General features: G+C 49.0%; 1 protein-coding gene across 3 annotated transcripts in view; it reads left to right on the forward strand.

Annotated features, from left to right (window-relative positions):
* The first annotated feature begins 326 nt into the window (after positions 1 to 326).
* The window catches only part of antxr1d (ANTXR cell adhesion molecule 1d), a 204,037-nt gene continuing 181,022 nt past the window's right edge, over positions 327 to 23,341 (forward strand). For 2 of the 3 annotated variants that reach the window (XM_072491758.1, XM_072491757.1), the window contains exons 1-2: positions 327 to 624; positions 23,215 to 23,286. In XM_072491758.1, the coding sequence (XP_072347859.1) occupies positions 449 to 624; positions 23,215 to 23,286 (248 nt within the window). In that variant the 5' untranslated portion in view covers positions 327 to 448. The remainder of the gene's footprint in view (positions 625 to 23,214; positions 23,287 to 23,341) is intronic. The other variant, XM_072491756.1, reaches the window with a different exon arrangement.

Here is a 23,341-nt window from a genome sequence, read left to right on the forward strand (position 1 = left end):
TCTGGGAGGGGATTATTGACATTTTTCACCCGCCAGGTGAGCTGTAAAAACAGAGCCAGCCCCCCCCCCCGCGTTAAACTGGCATTAACACATCTGGAATGGCGAGGGTTATTGAGGAATTGGCTTCCAGCACCCCTTTCTGATACAGGGCAGATGTTTAATCTGCAGCTTTCTGAGGGGGGATTATTGTTGGTTGCCCTGGCTCTGCTTTTACAGCTCACCAGGTGAGCTGCCCCCCCGCCCCCCGCCCCCGCCCCCCGCCGGCGGGGTGTCTGCATTTGGCGCCCACCCTCCGCTGAAAGGCGCTGAGTGGAGCCGGGGAAGTGTGAGGGTGGGGGGAAGACCGCCTCGGCGGGTATTATTTTTGGGAGGGAGGGAGAAGAGCTCCTCCCCCCCCCCTCCCTCTCCGCTGTTCCCTGTGTTGGCGCGGCGCCCCCGGGAGGAGAAGATGGCGAGCTCGGCGGCGGGCAGCGTGTGCGGGGCTCTGCTGCTGCCCCTTCTCCTCCTCCTCGGCGCCTTCTTGGGCCCCTCGACTTGCGACCGGGCGGCGGCGGCGGCGGAGGACAAAGAGAGCGGCCGGACCTCCTGCCACGGGGCTTTCGACCTCTACTTTATTCTGGACAAGTGAGTGTGCAAAGCGGGCTCTTGTTTACTCTGGGGTTCGTTTTTCTCTCTCTCTCTCTCCCCGGGTGTGTTTTGTGGGATGGAAATGGAGTCAACCCGGCATAAAGTGACGGGTTTGTTGTTGTCGGTGGATTTGGGGGAAAAAAAGGGAGGTCGCAAAATGTTGTTTTAAACTTGTGCTCGTGTTTACTTCGACGGCCGAGTCAGTCAAAACAAAGAAATGTGATGAGGAAAAGCGGGTGGGAGGGTTTTTGTACCCCCCCCCCCCCCCCCGGGCGGGGAGCCGCTCCTCGGGAGCACGGCCAGTCTGGGAGGCAACCGGCCGCCCTCCGCGCCTTTTATACCCTCGCCCCCCCAACTGTCGCCCGGGCTCGTGGGACCGGTTCCCAGTTTGAAAGCCGGCTCGCGCAGGGCCGTTTGCGGGGGGGGGGGGGGGGGGGGAGACAGACAGCAGGGCTCGCGCGCGCCGCCGCCGCACTATCTCCGCCCCCATCGCCCAGCTGCTATGGGGGGGGGGGGGGTGCTGGGGCTCGCGCCTCTGCCAGCTCATCATCACCCCTTCCCCGCGCGCCTGACAGGGTCAGCTGACTGGCACTGGATTCACCCAGTGGGTGGGATGCACTGGATTGGAGACACACACAGCCAGTGGTGGGTGCGACTCAATTAGATGCGCGGGGGGGGGGGGGGGAGGTGGCAGGCTCTACGCTGGGTGCACCCAGTGCGTGTGGGGGGGGGGGACGACAGTGGGCACTGTGACTCGATTCGCCCAGTGCGTGGGGAGACACTGGCAGTCGATTCGCCCAGTGCGTGGGGAGACACTGGCAGTAGATTGGTTACACTCCGTGTTTGGGGAGACACTGGCACTAGATTGGACACACCCAGTGTGTGGGAGACACTGGCGCTGGACTGGATAAACCCAGTGGGCAGACTACACTGGACTGGATATACCCAGTGTGTGAGAGACACTGGCACTAGACTGGATATACCCAGTGTGTGAGAGACACTGGCACTAGATTGGATACACCCAGTGCGTGGGGCGACACTGGCACTAGACTGGATATACCCAGTGTGTGAGAGACACTGGCGCTGGACTGGTACACACAGTGGGTGTGCTGCACTGGACTGGATATACCCAGTGTGTGAGAGACACTGGCAGTAGACTGAATACACCCAGTGTGTGAGAAACACTGGCACTAGACTGGTACACACAGTGGGTGTGCTGCACTGGACTGGTCACACCCAGTGTGTTAGAGGCACGGGTATTAGACTGTATACACCCAGTGTGTGGGAGTCACTGGATTGAACTGGATAAACTCAGTGGGCAGGCTGAACTGGACTGGATTCATCCAGTGTGTGTGGGAGACACTGGCACTGAACTGGATAAACTCAGTGGCAGGCTGCACTGGACTGGATACACCCAGTGTGTGTGGGAGACACTGGCACTGAACTGGATACGCCCAGTGGATGTGATGCACTGGACTGGCTTTATCCAGTGTATGGAGGACACTGGCACTGAACTGGATACACCCAGTGGGTGAGATGCACTGGATTGGAGACACACAGCCAGTGGGTGTGACTGGCACTCAATTAGATACACCCAGTGGGTGGGAGGCTCTGGACTGAATACACTCAGCCAGTGGATGGGAGATACTGGCACTGGACCAGATAAAGCGAGCCAGTGGATGAGATACTGGCACTGATCTGGATGCACTCAGTGGGTAAGGGATATTGGCACTGGGTGAGAATACACCCCACTACTGGGTGAGTGATAATGGCACTGGGCTGGATACATGTGGCCAGTGGGTGAGGGATACTGGCAGTGGGTGAGTTACAAGCCAGTGGGTGAGAAGATGCTGACACTGGATACACCCGATGGGTAAGAGATACTGGCACTGGACTCGATGCACCCAGCCAGTAGGTGAGATGGGATGCGATACACCAACTCATAGGTAAGCGATGCAGTCAGAAACAGAGTGACCTGTGCAAGACAATGCATATGAACTCTTTACCAGCAGGAGTCACTGGTGCTCACTCAATATGAGTGGGAGAAGCATTGATAGGGGCACTGAATGACAGGCACATTGGCAGTGAGTAATACGATTCTTACACTAAGACTGATTGAGCAAAAGTCCCATTACTGAATAAGAGAACTAGACACTGACTGCAGTTCAGAGAAGGTTGATTGGATTAATACCTGGATTGGGCGGGCTGTTTTACGAGGGGAAGTTGGACAGGCTGGGTTTGCATCCGCTGGGGTTCAGAAGAATGAGAGGCGACTTGACTGAAACCTTGAAGATCCTGAGGGGTATTGACAGGGTGGACGTGCAGAGGATATCTCCTCTTGTGGGAGAGCCTAGAACTAGGGGTCACTGTTTAAAAACAGCCACCCTTTTAAGACTGAGATGAGGAGAACATTTTCTCTGACGGGGTCGCGTGTCCATATGACATCGGAGCAGAATTAGGCCACTCGGCCCATCGAGTCTGCTCTGCCATTCCATCATAACTGATCGGTTTCTCATTCCCATTCTCCTGCCTTCTCCCCATAACCCCTGATCCTCTTATTAATCAAGATCAAGACCCTATCTATCTCTGTCTTAAAGACTCTCAGTAGGGCAGCAAGGTGGGGCAATGGTTAGCACTCTGACTCTCTGCGCAGAGTTCCAGGTTCGATCACGGCTCTGGGTCACTGTCCGTGTGGAGTTTGCACATTCTCCCTGTGTCTGCGTGGGTTTCGCCCCCACAACTCAAAGATGTGCAGGGTAGGTGGATTGACCACGCTAAATTGCCCCTTAATTGGAAAAAATGAATTGGGTACTCTAAATTTATAAAAATAAATTAAAGCCATTCTGATTTGGCTTCCACAGCCTTCTGTGGCAAAGAGTTACACAGATTCACCACCCTCTGGCTGAAGAAATTCCTCCTCATCTCTGGTTTTAAAGGATCGTCCCTTCAATCTGAGGTTGTGCCCTCGGGTTCTAGTTTGTCCTCCTAGAGTCTCTGGAACTCTCATCCTCAAAAGATGGTGGAAACAGAGTCTTTGAAAATTATAAAGGCAGGGCGAGATAAATCCTTCTATAAGCAAGGATGTGAAAGGTTATCTGGGGCGTAGCCAGGAATGTGGGGTTGAGGTTATAATCACATCAGCCATGGTCTTATTGAATTGCAGAGCAGGCTCGAGGGGCAGAGTTGCCTACTCCTTACTGCTCCCAATTCTGAACGAGACTGCCCCGAGTAAGACACCCTTGTAGCGAGCGGTAGATTATTGTCACACGTAGGCTTACAGTAATGAAGTTACTGCAAAATCCCCTAGTCGCTATACTCGTGCGTCTGTTTGGGCACAAAGAGGGAGAATTCAGACTGTGCAAATTATCTAACAGCATGTCTTTCGGAACTTGCGGGAGGAAACTGGAGCACCCGGAGCCAACCCACGCAGACATGGGGAGAACGTGCAGACTCCGCACAGACAGTGACCCAAGTCTGGAATCGAATATGGGACCCTGGTGCTGTGAAGCAACAGTGCTAACCACTGTGCTAGATGCAATATTCCTGAGGGGAGGGGGGGGGGGGGGGGAGAATGCTGCTTGAGAGGGACAACTGGCCCTGATGAAAAGAAAATTACCTGAATTGACATACCTATCCCTCGGAAGACTGCGGATTCTGGAGTTCTGAAATATCATCAGAAAACGTAGGAAAACCGCAGCAGGTCTGACAGCGTCTGCGGAGAGAGGAACGGAGTTAACCTTTCGAGCCCATAATGACTTCTTCAGAGCTGTTTGCGGTTCTGCAGAAGAGTCACATTGGACCCAAAATGTCAACCCTGTTTCTCTCTCCACCGATGCTGTCAGATTGGCTGCGTTTTTCCAACACTTTCTATTTTTATGAAATAAAACGAGTTAGCTGCTAATCTGCCGAGTGATGCTTGTGCAGGAGGAATGTTGTTGATGGGTACTCGCGTGTCACCAGACTGGGCCCCGGCTTCAAGTCTGATCTACGCTTCTGACACAGCAATCCTTCAGTATTGCCCTGGAATATCTGCTTAGATTAAAAAGGAGGTAATAATTATGTAGATGAGAGAGAGAGAGAGAGAGACCCCAGTACTGACAGAGAGAGAGATATGTATTTGACACCGAGAGAACAGCAGCACTACTGTGTGAGCCAGATACATACCCTGGTTCTGAGTAAGAGAGACATCTGCACTGTGAGTGACGAAGGAACTAAAAGAAGCCACAAACATACTGTGAAATAGCCTGCCTGGTCACCACAACGTCAAAGCAAATTGTTAAGAATTCAGAAACACTTCACAGGGAAACTTAGCATTCTTCGATTTTGAAGAGGCAAGTTGCTGAAGTGTGTGATTTTAAAAAAAAAGGCAATCCTGGAAATCTGTAATGAAGTCACACTCCTGAAAATGCATTGTGGCTGACCAGGTTGATGCCCCTTTGCTGAATCGTTGACCTGTCTTTTTCTGTCTGAGCTTGACCAACTTGCTAATCATTTCCAGCATCTTTGCTGTACGTGTCGGATGGTTTCGGAGCCGATGACAGAACCGACATTGACCTCAGCTTGTTAAAGGTTTCTGTGTGCATACATGGCAGCGTTTATGGTTCCTGCGAGTTCAGCAACAGGGTATGAGAAACGGGCCATTTTCAGCTTGTGTTTCTTGGAAGCGGAATACAATCCAGGCAGCACAAAGAAAGGATTCACTGAGCTCACATCCTTTCTGCTCTCCCTGGACCCTTTGAGTAGCAATATCCTATCTAGCTGGCAGATAGATAGGAAAAGTTTAAAGTTAACGTTTAAAATCCAAGAAGCTGATTACTTCACTTTTAAAAGTACATAAAGTGTGACATTCGATTTTTAAAAAAAACTTTAATTAAGCGTCTGACTAATCATAAGATGTTAAAACATTTCTGTATTTTTGAAGCACTGTGTTATATTGTAAATATTTGTTTATAGACGAAGGGTCTGATATTTCTCTGGTGTTCCGCCAGTCTCCTACCATGATTCCAGAAGGAGAGCTGTGGGGGACTCCCCAAACACAGTGGAGATCAAGTTGCATGCAGTTCCCATCATTGAATCCCCATTTGGCCCGTCGCATCTGCACTGACTCTCCAAAAGAGCACTCTATCTAGGCCTACTTCCCCCGTCCTATCCCTGTAATTCCCCGCATCAACCATGGCCAGTCCACCTAGCCCTACATCTTTGGAACACGAAGGGACAATTTAGCATGGCCGATCCACAATCTGCGCATCTTTCGACTAGGGGAGGAAACCGGAGCACCCGGGCAAAACCCATGCAGACACGGGGCGAACGTACAAACTCCACACAGTGAGCCAAGGCTGGAATCGAACCCGGGTCCCTAGTGCTATGAGGCAGAGTGCTAGCCATTGTGACACCAGTCCCAACTTGTCTTTAAAGGAGGCTGGATTGTATTCTGACATTTAGAAGATTCAGGGATGAATCGAGACTCCCTTTCCCTAAAATCTCTGCTCCGCATTGACTCAGTTGGGATCAGGGATGTTTGTGGTGGATGCTATGCTTAAGTGAGTTGAGATGCACCAGATACACCTGGCTGGCTTTATGCTGAAGTATGGATTCCAGGCCAGGGAAATTGCTGGGACTCATTAAAATATGTAATGTTTTTAAGGTCAGCCCTCTTGCATGAGGTGGGCTGGTGGGGAGTGAGGAGAACATGACTGGGTTCGCAGAGTGAAGTGGGGGCATAGTTTGTATAGTCTTCCTTATTGCTTGTAAACGGCCATTCTAAAAGCCTGATTCCACTGGCTCTCCGTCTCCTGACGTGGAGATGCCGGCGTTGGACTGGGGCGAGCACAGTAAGAAGTCTTGCAACACCAGGTTAAAGTCCAACAGGTTTATTTGGAATCACTAGCTTTCGGAGCGCTGCTCCTGGGAGCTACGCTCCGAAAGCTAGTAATTCCAAATAAACCTGTTGGACTTTAACCTGGTGTTGTAAGACTTCTTACTGTCTCCCTCTCCTCGCAAGAGTGGTGTTTTTAATGAGCTGTTAAGTGGTATTCAAGTGGATCTATTATTGATAGTTTCTCACTCAAGGAGGTGCGTGACTTCCACCTCGTGAAATGTGGCTCCATACAACATGGGAAAGTTGAGAACTAAGCAGAGTGGAGGCCCAGTCAGTCTTCAGTGCACCGTGCTTCACCTTAGAAATATCCTTCAGAAATTGAAATGGATCATCTCATCTTCGGCTTGTATGCCGCACATGGTAATCTTCCACCTCTCTTTAAGACTTTCTCCAAAACTCAACTCAACATTCCCTTGTTTGCCTCCGTGTTTAGCCTTTTCCTGCACCTTTGAGAAATGCTTTGGGGTTTCTTTTTCTCTTCTAAAGGCGCTACATAAATCCAGGTTTCTGTTGTAGAGCATTTCAAGATCAAGAAGCTGTCATTAGCCTCCGTGTTCCTTGGATAAACAGGGCAAAATAAATCAGCCAGAGTTATTATTGCCTCTGATCGCAAACTCCACATCTCTACTCGAGTGTGAGAGAGGATGAAGTACTGCAAAGTTAACAACAGCTGAGCAAGGGAAGCCTGTGGAGACTGATCCACATATTGTCTGAATGTGAGGCGAGGAGAAAGTCAGACATGTTTGCTATGGTTCCTTATGGTCAATTATCATACTCATTGTCTATGTTTACATATGTTGAACGATGGAGCGAATTGCTGCTGATGGCTAGGGAACTATATTTGAGCCTTCAGGATTTTCCCTAAAGTGCAGTCCATGTAGACTAGAAAATGCTAGTTCATAACACCTTAAGCCTACACATTTCATTTGCTACTCAATGCATCATTGCAATTCTACATTCCTAAAGCCTTTTCAATACAGGAGTCATTATTTTCCTGGTTTGAGAATAAAGTTTACCAAATACTGTTACCTGGGTCCTTGCATGAACATGTAAAATAAATAGGGGAAACTAACTGATGGAGATTGCATTTACAACTATTGATGGCTTGTCAATCCACACATGCCAAGAGTAGTGTTAACATTCCAATGTTTTTAGTTCAGTTCCCTGATTGTATCCAAGAATAAACCTTGATATTGGAGATTTTTCACTGCTGAAAATGAAATGCTGGACTAGAATTTTACTTTTCAAAATGATAGTGAGCAAACAGTGCACACTTTAATTTACGTGCATATCATCCAGCAACTTCAGGGGAAAATGAATGTGTGTTTGGATGTGAAAATATTGAAGTTGCTGTCCAAGATGTTAGCTTCTGATACAATCCCCGCGGGGGAACCGTAAACCCAACTAATCACACAGTGAATGACCCCCAAATGAAGAAATTACCAACAAGATTTCGCCTTTGGTAACCTTTTACTTTAATACCAATCAGAACCAACCCTGAAGTTGCTGTAATGACATGCACGTAAATTAAAGTGGCTCTCAGGAGTTGCCTCAACCGGGTGGCAATTAGGACTGGTCTACACCAGTGTGGGCTAGACCAGGGAGAAGTCCCCAAGGCCTAAAAAAAAAAACTACTTAAGTGTCGGTGCATCTAGGTCTGGATCTCACCCAAAAGGCCAGCGGGAAAACCCCCGCCCGAAATCACCCTTGCTGTTTGGGTGAATTGCGGTCCCTGTCTTTTTCTCTTTCTTTCTCCTTCTGAACCTGTATAAGGACATAAGAGCTTGGGTCAGGAGGAGGCAATTCAGCCCCCTGGGGCCTAGTCTGCCAGTCAATAAGATCGTGGCTGATCTGATTCTAACCGCAACCCCACATTCCTGCCTACCTCCCGATAACCTTTCACCCCCCCCGATAACCTTTCACCCCCTTGTTAATCAAGAATCTCTCCAGCTTTGCCTTAGAAAATTCAAAGATTCTGCTTCCACTGCCTTTTGAGGAAGAGTGCCAGAGACCCATGGCCCTCGAAGATAAATAAATTCTCCTCCTCTCCTCCTTAACTGATAACTTATTTTTAAACAATGACCCTTAGTTGTAGATTCACCCACAAGAGGAAACATCCTCTCCACATCCACCCTGTCAATACCCCTCAGGACCGTAAAGGTTTTGATCAAGTCGTATCTTACTCTTCTTAACTCGAGTGGACACAGATCTTTAAAAAAAAAAAATTTGGAGTGCCCAATTCATATTTTTCCAATGAAGGGGCAATTTAGCGTGGCAAATCCTCCTACCCCGCACATCTTTGGGTTGTGCGGAGAATGCGCAAACTCCACGCGGCCAGTGACCAGAGCCGGGATCGAACCTGGGACCTCGCGCCGTGAGGCAGCAATGTGCCACCATGCTGCCCCTAGTGGACACAGATCTAACCTCTCCAACCTTTTCTCATAATACAACCCGCCATTCCTGGTAGTAGTCTAGAAAACCTCTGAACTGCTTCTAATGCATTTACATCCTTCCTTAATCAATACTGTACACAGTCCTCCAGATGGGGTCCCATCAGTACCCTGTACAAGTGAAGTTTACCCTCCCTATTTTTCTAATGAATTTGTCTCGCAATAAACAATATAATTCTCTTAGCTTTCCTCTGATTAAATGGGAGGGCCGAATGATCTTTTGCAGGATTCCCGGCCACTAGTGGAGAAATGTCAATTGGGATTATTAATGGGCCGATTGACACTCATTATCCTTGATCCCACCACAATTTAGTGGTAGCTCAGGACGGCCGCCCAGAGGGTTTACGAGCGACCTCCCCGATGGGTGGGGGGGGTGGGAAGGCCTCACGATCAGGCAGCATGTAACCGATGATCAAGGAACCCGGCATTGAGAATTGGGATGGCCACTGAAAGATCTCCTCCACTCGCCTGTGGCCTGAGATCTCTCTGCAATCCTGGGCCTTGGATGGGTGCAGTGCTGTCAACGGCTGTCACTGGTTCTGGCGGTAAAGGCTGGCCTCTGATTGACCAGCTATCTCAGTGAGCGATCTTCCCACCACATGTCATCATTGGCTACAGGAATAGTGCCAGAGGACTGGAGGACAGCAAATGTGGTCCCTTTGTTCCTTTGTTCAAAAAGGGGAGCAGAGACAACCCCGGCAACTATAGACCGGTGAGCCTCACGTCTGTAGTGGGTAAAGTCTTGGAGGGGATTATAAGGGACAAGATTTATAATCATCTAGATAGGAATGATATGATCAGGGATAGTCAGCATGGCTTTGTGAAGGGTAGGTCATGCCTCACAAACCTTATTGAGTTCTTTGAGAAGGTGACTGAACAGGTAGACGAGGGTAGAGCAGTTGATGTGGTGTATATGGATTTCAGCAAAGCGTTTGATAAGGTTCCCCACGGTAGGCTATTGCAAAAAATACGGAGGCTGGGGATTAAGGGTGATTTAGAGATGTGGATCAGAAATTGGCTAGCTGAAAGAAGACAGAGGGTGGTGGTTGATGGGAAATGTTCAGAATGGAGTACAGTCACAAGTGGAGTACCACAAGGATCTGTTCTGGGGCCGTTGCTGTTTGTCATTTTTATCAATGACCTAGAGGAAGGCACAGAAGGGTGGGTGAGTAAATTTGCAGATGATACTAAAGTCGGTGGTGTTGTCGATAGTGTGGAAAGATGTAGCAGGTTACAGAGGGATATAGATAAGCTGCAGAGCTGGGCTGAGAGGTGGCAAATGGAGTTTAATGTAGAGAAGTGTGAGGTGATTCACTTTGGAAGGAATAACAGGAATGCAGAATATTTGGCTAATGGTAAAGTTCTTGAAAGTGTGGCTGAGCAGAGGGATCTAGGTGTCCATGTACATAGATCCCTGAAAGTTGCCACCCAGGTTGATAGGGTTGTGAAGAAGGCCTATGGAGTGTTGGCCTTTATTGGTAGAGGGATTGAGTTCCGGAGTCGGGAGGTCATGTTGCAGCTGTACAGAACTCTGGTCCGGCCGCATTTGGAGTATTGCGTACAGTTCTGGTCACCGCATTATAGGAAGGACGTGGAGGCTTTGGAGCGGGTGCAGAGGAGATTTACCAGGATGTTGCCTGGTATGGAGGGAAAATCTTATGAGGAAAGGCTGACGGACTTGAGGTTGTTTTCGTTGGAGAGAAGAAGGTTAAGAGGAGACTTAATAGAGGCATACAAAATGATCAGGGGGTTGGATAGGGTGGACAGTGAGAGCCTTCTCCCGCGGATGGATATGGCTGGCACGAGGGGACATAACTTTAAACTGAGGGGTAATAGATATAGGACAGAGGTCAGAGGTAGGTTCTTTACGCAAAGAGTAGTGAGGCCGTGGAATGCCCTACCTGCTACAGTAGTGAACTCGCCAACATTGAGGGCATTTAAAAGTTTATTGGATAAACATATGGATGATAATGGCATAGTGTAGGTTAGATGGCTTTTGTTTCGGTGCAACATCGTGGGCCGAAGGGCCTGTACTGCGCTGTATTGTTCTATGTTCTATGTTCTACAGGGGACGTCAATCATGGGGACGGCCCAGCGGTGGCGTATTCTGTGCCCGAAGGCCTCACCTATAGAGGAGAAATTCCCCATTCGTTCTCTGCCTGGTGGGTGACAACCCTGCTGAGCTGACAAAATGTCAGCCAGTGTCTCTTTTGCACTTTACCTTTACGTCACAGATAATATTTCCATCAGAATGTTTGTCGAAGAGGTTGCAAAGTTCATGTTTTATCATGTTTTCGACTCTCGAGGGAAGACAGCCTCTATGTTCTTACACTGCAAGCTGTACTACATACATCGTCTTCGAGAAATGAAAAATTAAATTAAATGAAAACCGCTTATTGTCACAAGTAGGCTTCAAATGAAGTTACTGTGAAAAGCCCCTAGTCGCCACATTCTGGCGCCTGTTCGGGGAGGCTGGAACGGGAATTGAACCGTGCTGCTGGCCTGCCTTGGTCTGCTTTAAAAGCCAGCTCTTTAGCCCTGTGCTAAACCAGCCCCAGAATGCTGCTACACAAACAAAATGTTTTCCACAATGACGCTGGCCAGACTGATATACTGGAAATTGTGGGCACAGTTGGTTGCTAGGCTCTATTCTCACTTCAGCTGCTAGCAATGGCTCTGGGAAGAATAGAAACTAGAACAATGACTTTCTTGGAGAGATGTCTGCTCCGTGATGGCAAACATTTTAAAACCTACTTCGCATGTGTTGAGACAGGTAGGTTTTTTCCCTTTTCTTGCCAATTCTGGCCCTTTTCACATCCATCATTTTATGGGTCCTTTTTTTTTGAGAAGGGTTTAGTTTAGTGCAGTGGTTCTGAAACTGGGTTCCATAGAGATTTTCAGGGGGGACTCGCAAAATAACATGAAATGCAAGCCTGATGACAGGGTGAACGTGGCCACCACAAATGCAGCATAGCATGGACTGAATACCTCACCTGGGAGAGCACACACAGCAATTGACAGTCTCTGCAGTGAGAGGCTGAGGCACGTATCTCACATCTGTAATTAAATTACTGTTTTCTTAAAAGCACTTTTAAAACACTCTGCATGCAGCAGTTTCATGTTACAAGTATGATTTAATGCGGTGTTAGAATGTATGGGGTGGGCCTGTGACTGCTAACCCATTTGAGAAGAGGCTCTTCAACCAATGGAGTTTGAGAGCCATTAACTTTGTGGACAGCTGAATAGCAGTCCAAAGGATTGTTCAGGGTGAGGTGATTTAAAGTGGGAGGATGCTCAGGTAGAGTATGAGCAACAGTGTAGGTTTGTTTCAACAAATAGCCTGTTCCTTTCCTGTCAAATTCTAGCTATTGTGCAGAATTTCCAGCAATCTGATTGACTTTATTTCCACTCCTTGCTCTTGCTATTTGATCAGAAGATTTTGAAATTGTTAAGTTTTTATTCCTGGTCATAATGTGTTCATTGGCACATTCCATACCTTTTTGTTACGGTTATTATTTGTTATTTATTTCTGAATATAACATTTTGAGGCAATACAATTTGAGCAGTGTGCTTCAAGCACTTGAAAGCTCGCACCTAATGTGTTTTTTTTTTTGGAAAAGTACTTTTATTCAAATTTTTAGCATTTTAACATTTTACAAAGCAAGACAAAAAACATACATCCCTAAATACAGTAAACCTTGCACCAACAGCCCCCCCACCCCCACAGTTGACTGCAGCTCGCTCTCCAAAGTGCAAAATAAACAAACCCTATCTCTTGTGGAACCCCTCAATTGCCCACCTTAGGGCAAATTTCATCTTCTCAAGATGTAAAAACTCCCATTAGATCTCCCAGCCAGAACAAGGCACAGGATGGAGACGCTGACCTCCACCCCAACAGAATGATACTTGGGTGGGTGGGGAGGGGGGGAGAGTCTCTTTCATTTGACATTACAGTTCATAACTCAAAGCTGCCCGTTACCTACAGAACACAGACAAACAAAGCAAGCAAATTGTAACTTCTATAAAACCTGCCCATTTACTGATTCGCATCAAGCCTATGCTTACCGGCCGACATTAACCCGGTCTGGTAACACCTTCATTTTAAAATTCTCAACCTTGGATATAAATCTCTGCAAGGCCTCATTCTTCCCTTTCTCTGTGACCTCCTCCAATCCTACAACTCTTATGATATATTTGCACTCCTCCCAATCTAGTCGGGCAACCCCCGATTTTTATTGTTCCACTATCGGTGGCTGTGCCTTCAGCTGCTTAAGCAGTGGGAATTTCTTCCCTAAGTCTCCCTGCCTCTTTACGTCTCTCACCTCCCGAACGTTGCTCGCTGAAACGTGTCTCTTTGAACAAGCTTTTTGTGCGCTGCTGCCTCACGGCGCCGAGGACCTGGGCTCGATCCCACCACCCGCGCGGAGGACCCCGCTTCCTCGTGGGTCCCATCCCCACAACCCAAAGATGTGCAGGGTAGGTGGATTGGTCACGCTAAATTGCCCCTTAATTTAAAAAAAAATAATTGGATACTCTAAATTTATATTTAAAATTTTTAAAAAGAAAGAACAAGCTTTTTGTCACCTGTTCTAGTGTCTCTCTGGCCGCCAAAAGCGCAGGTCCAACCCCCTCAACAGCTGAGGCCACCCAAGAAGGCCCCACCCACCCCCCTCCGGCCCAAGGTGCGGCGACCCCCAGGCGAAACCATCACCAGCCAGCTAGCCCCCCCCCCCCCCCCCCCCCCCCCCCAACCAACCAACCACCACCACCACCATGAAAGGGGAGAGCAGCCCACGGTCCTCGAGAATTAAGGCGACTTTCATTTCAGTACCTCCCTTTGTAGCTCGGGTGTCGAATTTTACTCATTCACCCTCCTGTTAAATATTGCTAATAAGCTTTATGATATTAAAGCCATTATATGGAAGATGCGATAGCTTCCATCTCCAACCTCCCTTTCTTCTACAAAGTCATTGGAAATTCAGCGCCTTTCAAATGTGTGCCCGCTTCCTGGAATTCGATGTTCCAATTCCTCCGATCAGGTTTCTGGCCCTGTCACAGTCCTGAAACGACCACGTCACAAATAACTTACTTTGTGACTGTGGTAATCAACCCTTCCTCATCCTTCTCAATCAGTCTGCATACTCGACAGTTTGTCACACAAGTTCCCCATCGACGCCTCGCCTCCAGTGCCCAGCTGGGTGGAACTCCCCTTGCTTGGCCCTATTCTTCTCTAGTTAATCGTAGCCAGGGAATCATCCGCAATGAATTCTCTTCCCACTCCTTAACCATTTCCTCTGGAATCCCCGGGGATCTATCTGTCTCAGCTTGTTCAACAGCCAATATTCGATGGGAAGAAATGTCTTCCAATTAAATATTGGAAATACCGAAACCATTGCCGTTAGTCCTGACCAAGAGGTCCACTCCGTCGCTACCAGTCCAACTCTTTGAAGTTGAGCCAGACCATTTGCAATCTGTGTTTGTTTGGTAGCTCCAACGCTACCTCCATCCTCTCGGTACTATTGCCCGACTCTTACCTTGCATCAGTTCATCTGCTGCTGAAACTCTCATTCTTGCGTTTGCTACCTCCAAACTTGACTGCTCCAATGCTCTACTGCCAATCTCCTATCTTCCACCCTGCAAGAACTTGTGCTCATCCATATCTCTGCCGCCTGCATCGTAACTCATTCCCAGTCTCATTCATCGATCACAACTGTGCCTGCTAACCTCCAATGTTTCCTAGACTGACAACAACTCTGTTTTAAATTCCTCTTAATTTCAAAACCCTCTTGTGACCTCCCCTCTCCCTGTGACCACCGCCCGCACGGAGCCCACACACCCACCCCCAACGTCCGCGTGGGTTCCACCTCCACAATGTAAAAAGATGTGCTGGGTAGGTGGATTGGCATGCTAAATTGCCCCTTAATTGAAAGAAAAAATTGGATACACTAATTTAACACAAAAAAAACTAGAATGGTACCAGAGATGCAAGTCTCACAGTGACATGAAGTGAGACTAGTATAGTTGGGGTGTTCTCTTTCGAGCAGAGACAATTAAGTGGAGATTGATAGAAGTGTTCAAGATCTTGAAAGGTTCTGAAAAAGGAGAAACAGTTTCAAGTGGCAGAAAGGATGGCAGCCAGTGGTTAGCACTGTTGCTTCACAGCGCCAGGGTCGATTCCCAGCCTGGGTCACTGTCTGTGCGGTGTCTGCACGTTCTCCCCGTGTCTGCCTGGGTTTCCTCCGGGTGCTCCAGTTTCCTCCCACAAGTCCCGAAAGACGTGCTTGTTAGGTGAATTAGACGTTCTGAATTCTCCCTCCGTGTACCCGAACAGGTGCCGGAATGTGGCGACTAGGGTTTCTTCACAGTAACTTCATTGCAGTGTTAATGTAAGCCTACTTGTGATAATAATAAAGATTGTTAGTATTATAACCAGAATATACATCTTTATGGGAACCTGAGGTGACATGAGGAATAAAAAAAGCAGTGAGTTGTTAAGATCTGATATGCACTTCCTGAAAGAGTGGTGGAAGTAGATACAATAATGGCTTGGTTTGTGGTCAGTGGCAAACAAACAGTTCATTACACTAACCTTACCCACAGGTTTCCTGTAGGCTTTTCACTGAAACTTGCAATGATCAGACCAATTTTTTTAAACCTATGCCCACAGTACTGACTTCACAAAACGGGAACTCTAATGTATATCAGCAGATTTCCTGTAGCGTAGGCTGCTATAATTAGAAAATGCGCTGATTCATTTAGTATAAAATATACCTACAAGGCCACTGAGATGTGGTGAAAAAATAATTTAACTTGCATTTTTATTGTTGAGTATTACAGGCTTATTAGAAAACCATGGGCGAAATTCTCCGGAAAAGGCGCGATGTCCGCCGACTGGCGCCCAAAACGGCGCAAATCAGACGGGCATCGTGCCGCCCCAAAAGTGCGGAATGCTCCGCATCTTTGGGGGCCGAGCCCCAACCTTAAGGGGCTAGGTCGGCGCCGGACGAATTTCCGCCCCACCAGCTGGCGGAAAAGGCGTTTGGTGCCCCGCCAGCTGGCGCGGAAATGACATCTCCGGGCGGCGCATGCGCGGGAGCGTCAGCGGCAGCTGACAGCTTCCCACACATGCGCAGTGGAGGGAGTCTCTTCTGCCTCCGCCATGGTGGAGACCGTGGCGGAGGCGGAAGGGAAAGAGTGCCCCCACGGCACAGGCCCGCCCGCGGATCGGTGGGCCCCGATCGCGGGCCAGGCCACCGTGGGGGCACCCCCCGGGGCCAGTTCGCCCCGCGCCCCCCCCCCCCACAGGACCCCGGAGCCTGCCCGCCCGCGGGTAAGGTAGGTGGTTTAATTTACGCCGGCGGGACAGGCATTTTAGCGGCGGGACTTTGGCCCATCCGGGCCGGAGAATAGAGCGGGGGGGCCGCCAACCGGCGCGGCGCGATTCCCACCCCTGCCGAATATCCGGTGCCGGAGACTTCGGCAACCGGCGGGGGCGGGATTCACGCCAGCCCCCGGCGATTCTCCGACCCGGCGGGGGGTCGGAGAATCTTGCCCCATGTTCCTCATTTTTGATGGGTGATTTCCCTGTGCACCTAGGGTCCCTCTGCCCCTCACACCTCTCCCTCTGCCCCTCACACGCTCTCTCTCCCTCTGCCCCTCACACACTCTCTCCCTCTGCCCCTCACACACTCTCTCCCTCTGCCCCTCACACACTCTCTCCCTCTGCCCCTCACACACTCTCTCCCTCTGCCCCTCACACACTCTCTCCCTCTGCCCCGCACACACTCTCTCCCTCTGCCCCGCACACACTCTCTCCCTCTGCCCCGCACACTTAGTCACCCAGATGCCAGTGGGCTCCACTCCAGATGCCTCATGCTCAGCTCCAGAATGCCTGGGTCCCACTCCAGATGACTAGGGTCCCACTCCAGATGCCTGGGTCCCACTCCAGATGCCCGGGCTAAGCTCTCCTGTGCCCAGACTGCCCTCCTGTGTGCTTAGACCTCCACGCGTCCCGACACCTCCTGTCCCTGGGTCTTGCTCCCAGTCTTCGGAACCCCACCCCTGCTCCATGGCTCCCTGACCTTCTTCCTTGGCTTCCGGGCCCTGGTCCTTGACTTGGCTACATTTCTTGGCTCGCCAGCCCTCGGCTCCCTGCCCCTCACCTCCCTGCCCCTGCCCCATGGCTCTCTGGTCTCGTTCATTGGTTCGCCAGCCCTTGGCTCTCAGGACCCTGTTTCTCAACTCCCTACGCCCTGCTCCTTGAGTCCTCAGCTCTTGGCTCTGTCGGTCCTGATCCTCGGCTGCCTGGTGCGCAGTTCCCCAAGCCCAAACTCGTTGTCACTGACGTCTGCTGCTCCTCCAATCAGTTTGTTTCTAGTGAGTCTATAAACAGCAAACATGAGAAAGAAACGGCCTGTGATTGGAAGAGCAGCTTCATGCGTATTCTCCATTCAAAAGTGCCTGTTTGCATGGCATTTTGAAAACTGACTCCAGGAGCCACATGGAGGGGCTTCGGGGGTCACATTCGGCCCTCGGGCCGCACACTGGTCAAGCCTGAGCTGAAGCATGCTGACATTGTAGCAAGAGGGCTATCAGCTGAGCCAATGTGGGAATGTCAGCATTTGTTGACCATCACTAATTGCCCTTGAACTGATTACTCAGCCATTGCAGGGAGCAGTAAAGAGTCAACCACATTGCTGTGGGTCTGGAGTCACATGTAAGCCAGACCAGATAAGGATGGCAGATTTCCTTCCCTAAAGGACATTAGTGAACCAGATGGGTTTTCACAACAATCGATTATAGTTTCATGGTCACCGTGACTGAGACTAGCTTTCAATTCCAAATGTGGGAATTGAACTTTAAATTTCACGGGCGAAATTCTCCCCCAACGGCGCGATGTCCGCCGACTGGCGCCAAAAACGGCGCCAATCAGACGGGCATCGCGCCGTCCCAAAGGTGCGGAATGCTCCGCATCTTTGGGGGCCAAGCCCCAACATTGAGAGGCTAGGCCGGCACCGGAGGGATTTCCGCCCCGCCAGCTGGCGGAAATGCGGCGCGGGAGCGTCAGCGGCCGCCGACAGTTTCCCGCGCATGCGCAGTGGGGAGAGTCACTTCCTCCTCCGCCATGATGGAGGCCGTGACGGAGGCGGAAGGGAAACAGTGCCCCCACGGCACAGGCCCGCCTGTGGATCAGTGGGCCCCGATCGCAGGCCAGGCCACCGTGGAGGCACCCCCCGGGGTCAGATCGCCCCGCGCCCCCCCAGGACCCCGAAGCCCGCCCACGCCAGTAAATACCAGCTTTGATTTACGCCGGCGGGACAGGCAATTTCTGGGCGGGACTTCGGCCCATCCGGGCCGGAGAATTGAGTGGGGGGGCCCGCCAACCAGCGCGGCCCGATTCCCGCCCCCGCTCAATCTCCGGTACCGGAGACTTCGGCGGGGGTGGGATTCACGGCGGCCAACGGCCATTCTCCGACCCGGTGGGGGGGTCGGAGAATGACGCCCCACATGTCCGAACCAATAGAGAGATTGAAAGGAATATGGAAAAGACTGACCCATGCAAGAAAAGGACAGAAACCAAGATTGTGGAAAATAGCCAATGGGCGGGATTCTCCAGTTCCTTCCGTGGCGGGACACGTTTTGAGCGAGTTTGGAAAATCTAGCGTTGCAGCCAAAAACTCAGTTCACTTTCACCAGAAACACCCTGCCCCGAGCGAGGATGGAAAATTTCGGCCAGTGACAAATAGAGCGTCAGAGGTAAAAAATAGAATGGAACAGAAGCAGAAAAGCAAGAGAGAGAGACATGGAAAGAGTTTGTGGGGGAGGAATGCAGGACATCTACGGGGGGGGCAGAGTAACATTTTTTTTCTGTGCAATGTCACAGGTGGTTAACTGGCATTATTTAAATAATGTTCACGGAGGAATGATCTCAAAGCAATAATCCCTATGATCAGTGTAGGCAAATTATTTTAAGGGGCTGGTTTAGCACAGGGCTAAATCGCTGGCTTTGAAAGCAGACCAAGGCAGGCCAGCAGCACGGTTCAATTCCCGTACCAGCCTCCCCAAACAGGTGCCGGAATGTGGCGACTAGGGGCTTTTCACAGTAACTTCATTTGTGACAATAAGCGATTTTCATTTCATTCATCATTTGTGATGAGACTTCTGTCATAAATTGACCCCTGGGTCTCCCTAAGCTGTACATCACAGAATTGTTAAAACTCAGGAAAAAGTCCAGTTGGACCCTCGTATCTGCACTGACTGCCTGAATGAGGATTTCACTTCAAGCCATTGTCTCGCCCGCCTTCTTCCCATATTCCCGCACTTATTTCCCTTTAAGATGACAGCCAAATTTCTTTTCCGAGTGCTTCAATTGTATCTGCCCCCACTGCACTTGCAGACAGTGCATTCCAGACTTTAACCGCTCGCACGTCAAGAAGCTTTCTGTCAAGCCGCTTTTTCCTCTTTTGTCACTTATTTGTTTTTATTATTTTAAATCAATGCCCTCAGGTTCTCGATTCTTTCACGCGTGCGAACAGCTTCTCCCTATCTACTCTGTCCAGACCCCTCATGATTTTGAATAACTTTATAAAATCAATCAACAGCCTTTGCTGCAACGAGCATGGGGCTGGCAGGGTTTAGCACAGGGGCTGGTTTAGCACAGGGCTCAATAGCTGGCTTTTAAAGCAGACCAAGGCAGGCCAGCAGCACGGTTCAATTCCCGTACCAGCCTTCCCGAACAGGCACCGGAATGTCGCGACTAGGGGCTTTTCACAGTAACTTCATTTGAAGCCTACTTGTGACAATAAGTGGTTTTCATTCCATTTCATTGCAAGGAAAACAGTCCCAACCATGTTCAAAAGCTTTTTCTTATTGTTATGGGCCAGGGTTTAGAGAATCCCAAAATGTATCATGGAGTTCACCTGACCCACAACTTTTACTAGATTGTGGTATGGGGAGCACACGGCCCATTCTACAGGTGTGGCACAGCAGAAATGGAAAAGTATTGTTTAAAGCAAAGCAATGTTTATTCTATGAACTCAAGTTAACCTTTTTAAAACATACAGTGAACATCTTAGCAACCATTAATTCAAATACAACCCCCAAAGACTACAACACTAAGTAATCCTTTAAGCTTCCTTTTTAACATCCATACGACAAGGGCAGCACGGTAGCATTGTGGATAGCACAATTGCTTCACAGCTCCAGGGTCCCAGGTTCGATTCAGGCTTGGGTCACTGTCTGTGCTGAGTCTGCACATCCTCCCCGTGTGTGCGTGGGTTTCCTCCGGGTGCTCCGGTTTCCTCCCACAGTCCAAAGATGTGCAGGTTAGGTGGATTGGCCGTGATAAATTGCCCTTAGTGTCCAAAATTGCCCTTAGTGTTGGGTGGGGTTACTGGGTTATGGGGATAGGGTGTAGGTGTTGACCTTGGGTAGGGTGCTCTTTCCAAGAGCCGGTGCAGACTCGATGGGCCGAATGGCCTCCTTCTGCACTGTAAATTCTATGACTTAAAACACCTTTTACCAGAAGCACATCAGTTTAAGGTCACTGCTGTTATTAGTTTTAAATCACCAGGATCGATTTACAGTCTTTAGATTACAGAGAGAGATTCATACACCTTCTGGCTGTGACTGCTGCTGTCCAGCTCTGAAAACGAAACTAAAACATACCCTGCAGCAAACAGACTAAAACGATAGTAAGAAGCTGACAGACAGCCCAGCTCCACTCACTCTCTGACAGCACTGCAGTAGTAAACACCCATTTCTTAAAGGTACTCTCACATGACATTATTTTGTGAGGCGCTTCTATTAATATTTAGTTATTTTCTGTTAACAGCAACTTTCAATCTTTTTTCCCTAAAAGTGCATTCAATATCAATCTATGATGATGTTCACACCACATGTTGTGTCTTTGTGACGTAATTACTACAAGTTTATTAAGAGCTAGTTTGCAATCAATTACGAGGAATTGCTGGCAGTATATAATTGCATAGCATAAATATTTAATGATCTGCAAAATAGCAATGCACGGATTGTGTTTCCATTTGGGTAATATTTGAACAGCTTTATGCAAAGTTAGATTAGATATACTTGTTGGATGGTATGTTCTATAATGCACTCGTCAAATCTATTTTCTGGGCTACAATATATATAATTTTTAAGAGTTATGTAGTTTTTTTCCCACTACATGCATTGCAATACAAAAGATCTGGTCTTTAAAAATTATTTTTCATGGACTCAGGATTTCCCAGAATACTTTACAATCCATTAAATACTTGTGAAATGTAGTCACTTTGTAATTAGATTAAACATGGCAGCCAATTTGTGAAAAGTAAGGTTCCATAACAACACCGAGATAATGAGATGTATGAATCTGAGGGGACTTGACAGGGTAGTTGCTGAGAGGTTTTTTTCACCCCTGGATGGCGAGTCTGAGCCAGGAGGCATCATCTCAGAATAAGAGGTTGATCCAGTGGTTTGCACTGCTGCCTCACAGCGCCAAGGACCCGGGTTTGATTTCGGCCTTGGGCGACTGTCAGTGTGGAGTTTGCAGGTTCTCCCCGTGTCTGTGTGGGTTTCCTCCCCCAGTCCAAAGATGTACCGGTTAGGTGGATTGGCCACGATCAATTCAGAAATTACAGAGAGTCGTGAACATAGCCCAGTTCATCATGCGAACCTGCCTCCCATCCATTGACTGTCTGCACCTCCCGCTGCCTTGGGAAAGTGGGCAGCATATTCAAAGACCCCTCCCACCCGGATTATTCTCTCTTCCAACTTCTTCCATCGGGCAGGAGATACAAAAGTCTGAGAACACACACTACCAGGTTAAAAACAGCTTCATCCCTGCTATTACTAGACTCTTGAATGCCCCTCATATGGCCTGATCTGATCTCTCCACACATCTTCTCTACTGAGTAGTACTACACTCTGTGCCCTTCACCCGATGCCTGTGCATATGTATTTACATTGTGTGTTTATGTACGTCTTATGTAGACAACACCGCGGTGCAGTGGTTAGCACTGCAGACTCATTGCACCAAGGACCCGGTTTCGATCATGGTCCTGGGCCACTGTCCTTGTGGAGTTTGCACATTCTCCCCGTATCTGCGTGGGTCTCACTCCCACACCCCAAAGATGTGCAGGGTAGGTGGATTGGCCACACTAAATTGCCCCTTAATTGGAAAAACTAAATTGCCCTTTAATTGGGGGGATAAAAAGAATTGTGTTTTTGTCCTATGTTCTTGTCAAGTATGGAATGATCTGTCTGGACTCTACGCAGAACAATACTTTTCACTTGTACCTTGGTACACGTGACAATAAATCCAATCAATTGGCGGGGAGAGAGTGGGGGAATGGGCCTGGATAGCGTGCTCTTTTGGAGGGTCAGTGCGGACCCGATGGTCTGAATGGACCTCCTTCGGCACGGTAGGGATTCTGTGAATTTAAGACTTAACCTGGAGAATTTACTTCGCTTAGAGTTATGAATATTTGAATTCTATACCCCAGAGGGCTGTCGATGAATTCTCGGTCATTGAGTATATTCAAGGCTATAAATCCTCAGCCAAAGATTTATATACTCGAGGGGAGGTCAAGGGATATGGGAATCGGGTGGGAAAGTGGGTTGAGGTCAGCCATGATGTTAGTGAATGACCTCGCAGGTTCAAGCAGCCCCATCTCCTATTCCTTAAGTTTGAATGTGTTTCTAACGGTGCTGGCCAAAACACAGCGGAGAACTTTCATTATTTTTCAAATAGTGTCATGGAATCTTTTGCCCAGCTGAGAAGGCAAAAGGTTTTATGACCATAGCATTTACAATGCAGAAGGAGGCCATTCGGCTCATCGAGTCTGCACCGGCTCTTACAAAGAGCACCCTACCCAAGCCCACACCTCCACCCTATCCCCACAACCCAGTAACCCCTCCCAACACTAAGGGCAATTTTGGACACTAAGGGCAATTTTAGCATGGCCAGTCCACCTAACCTGCACATCTTTGGACTGTGGGAGGAAACCGGAGCACCCGGAGGAAACCCACGCAGACACTGGGAGAATGTGCAGACTCCGCACTGACAGTGACCCAAGCCGGGAATCGAACCTGGGACCCTGGAGCTGTGAAGCAATTGTGCTAATCACTATGCTACCGTGCTGCCCAAGCCTCCTTCTCAGTTTTATGTCTCAGTCAAAATTCAACAGGCCGGGCAGCGCAGGACTTTGTCGGTAGTCCAGGCTAACGGTATAATTATGTTGACTGTACATTTTTTTTCAGATCAGGAAGTGTTCGACACCATTGGATTGAAATATATTCTTTTGTTGAGCGACTGGCTGAGAAATTTTTAAGGTATTGTCACGTTTATTTAACATAATTGCTGTCAAGCCTGGTAGTAATTTATTCA

The sequence above is a fragment of the Scyliorhinus torazame genome, chromosome 28 (genome assembly GCF_047496885.1).
Source record: "Scyliorhinus torazame isolate Kashiwa2021f chromosome 28, sScyTor2.1, whole genome shotgun sequence".
NCBI lineage: Eukaryota > Metazoa > Chordata > Chondrichthyes > Carcharhiniformes > Scyliorhinidae > Scyliorhinus > Scyliorhinus torazame.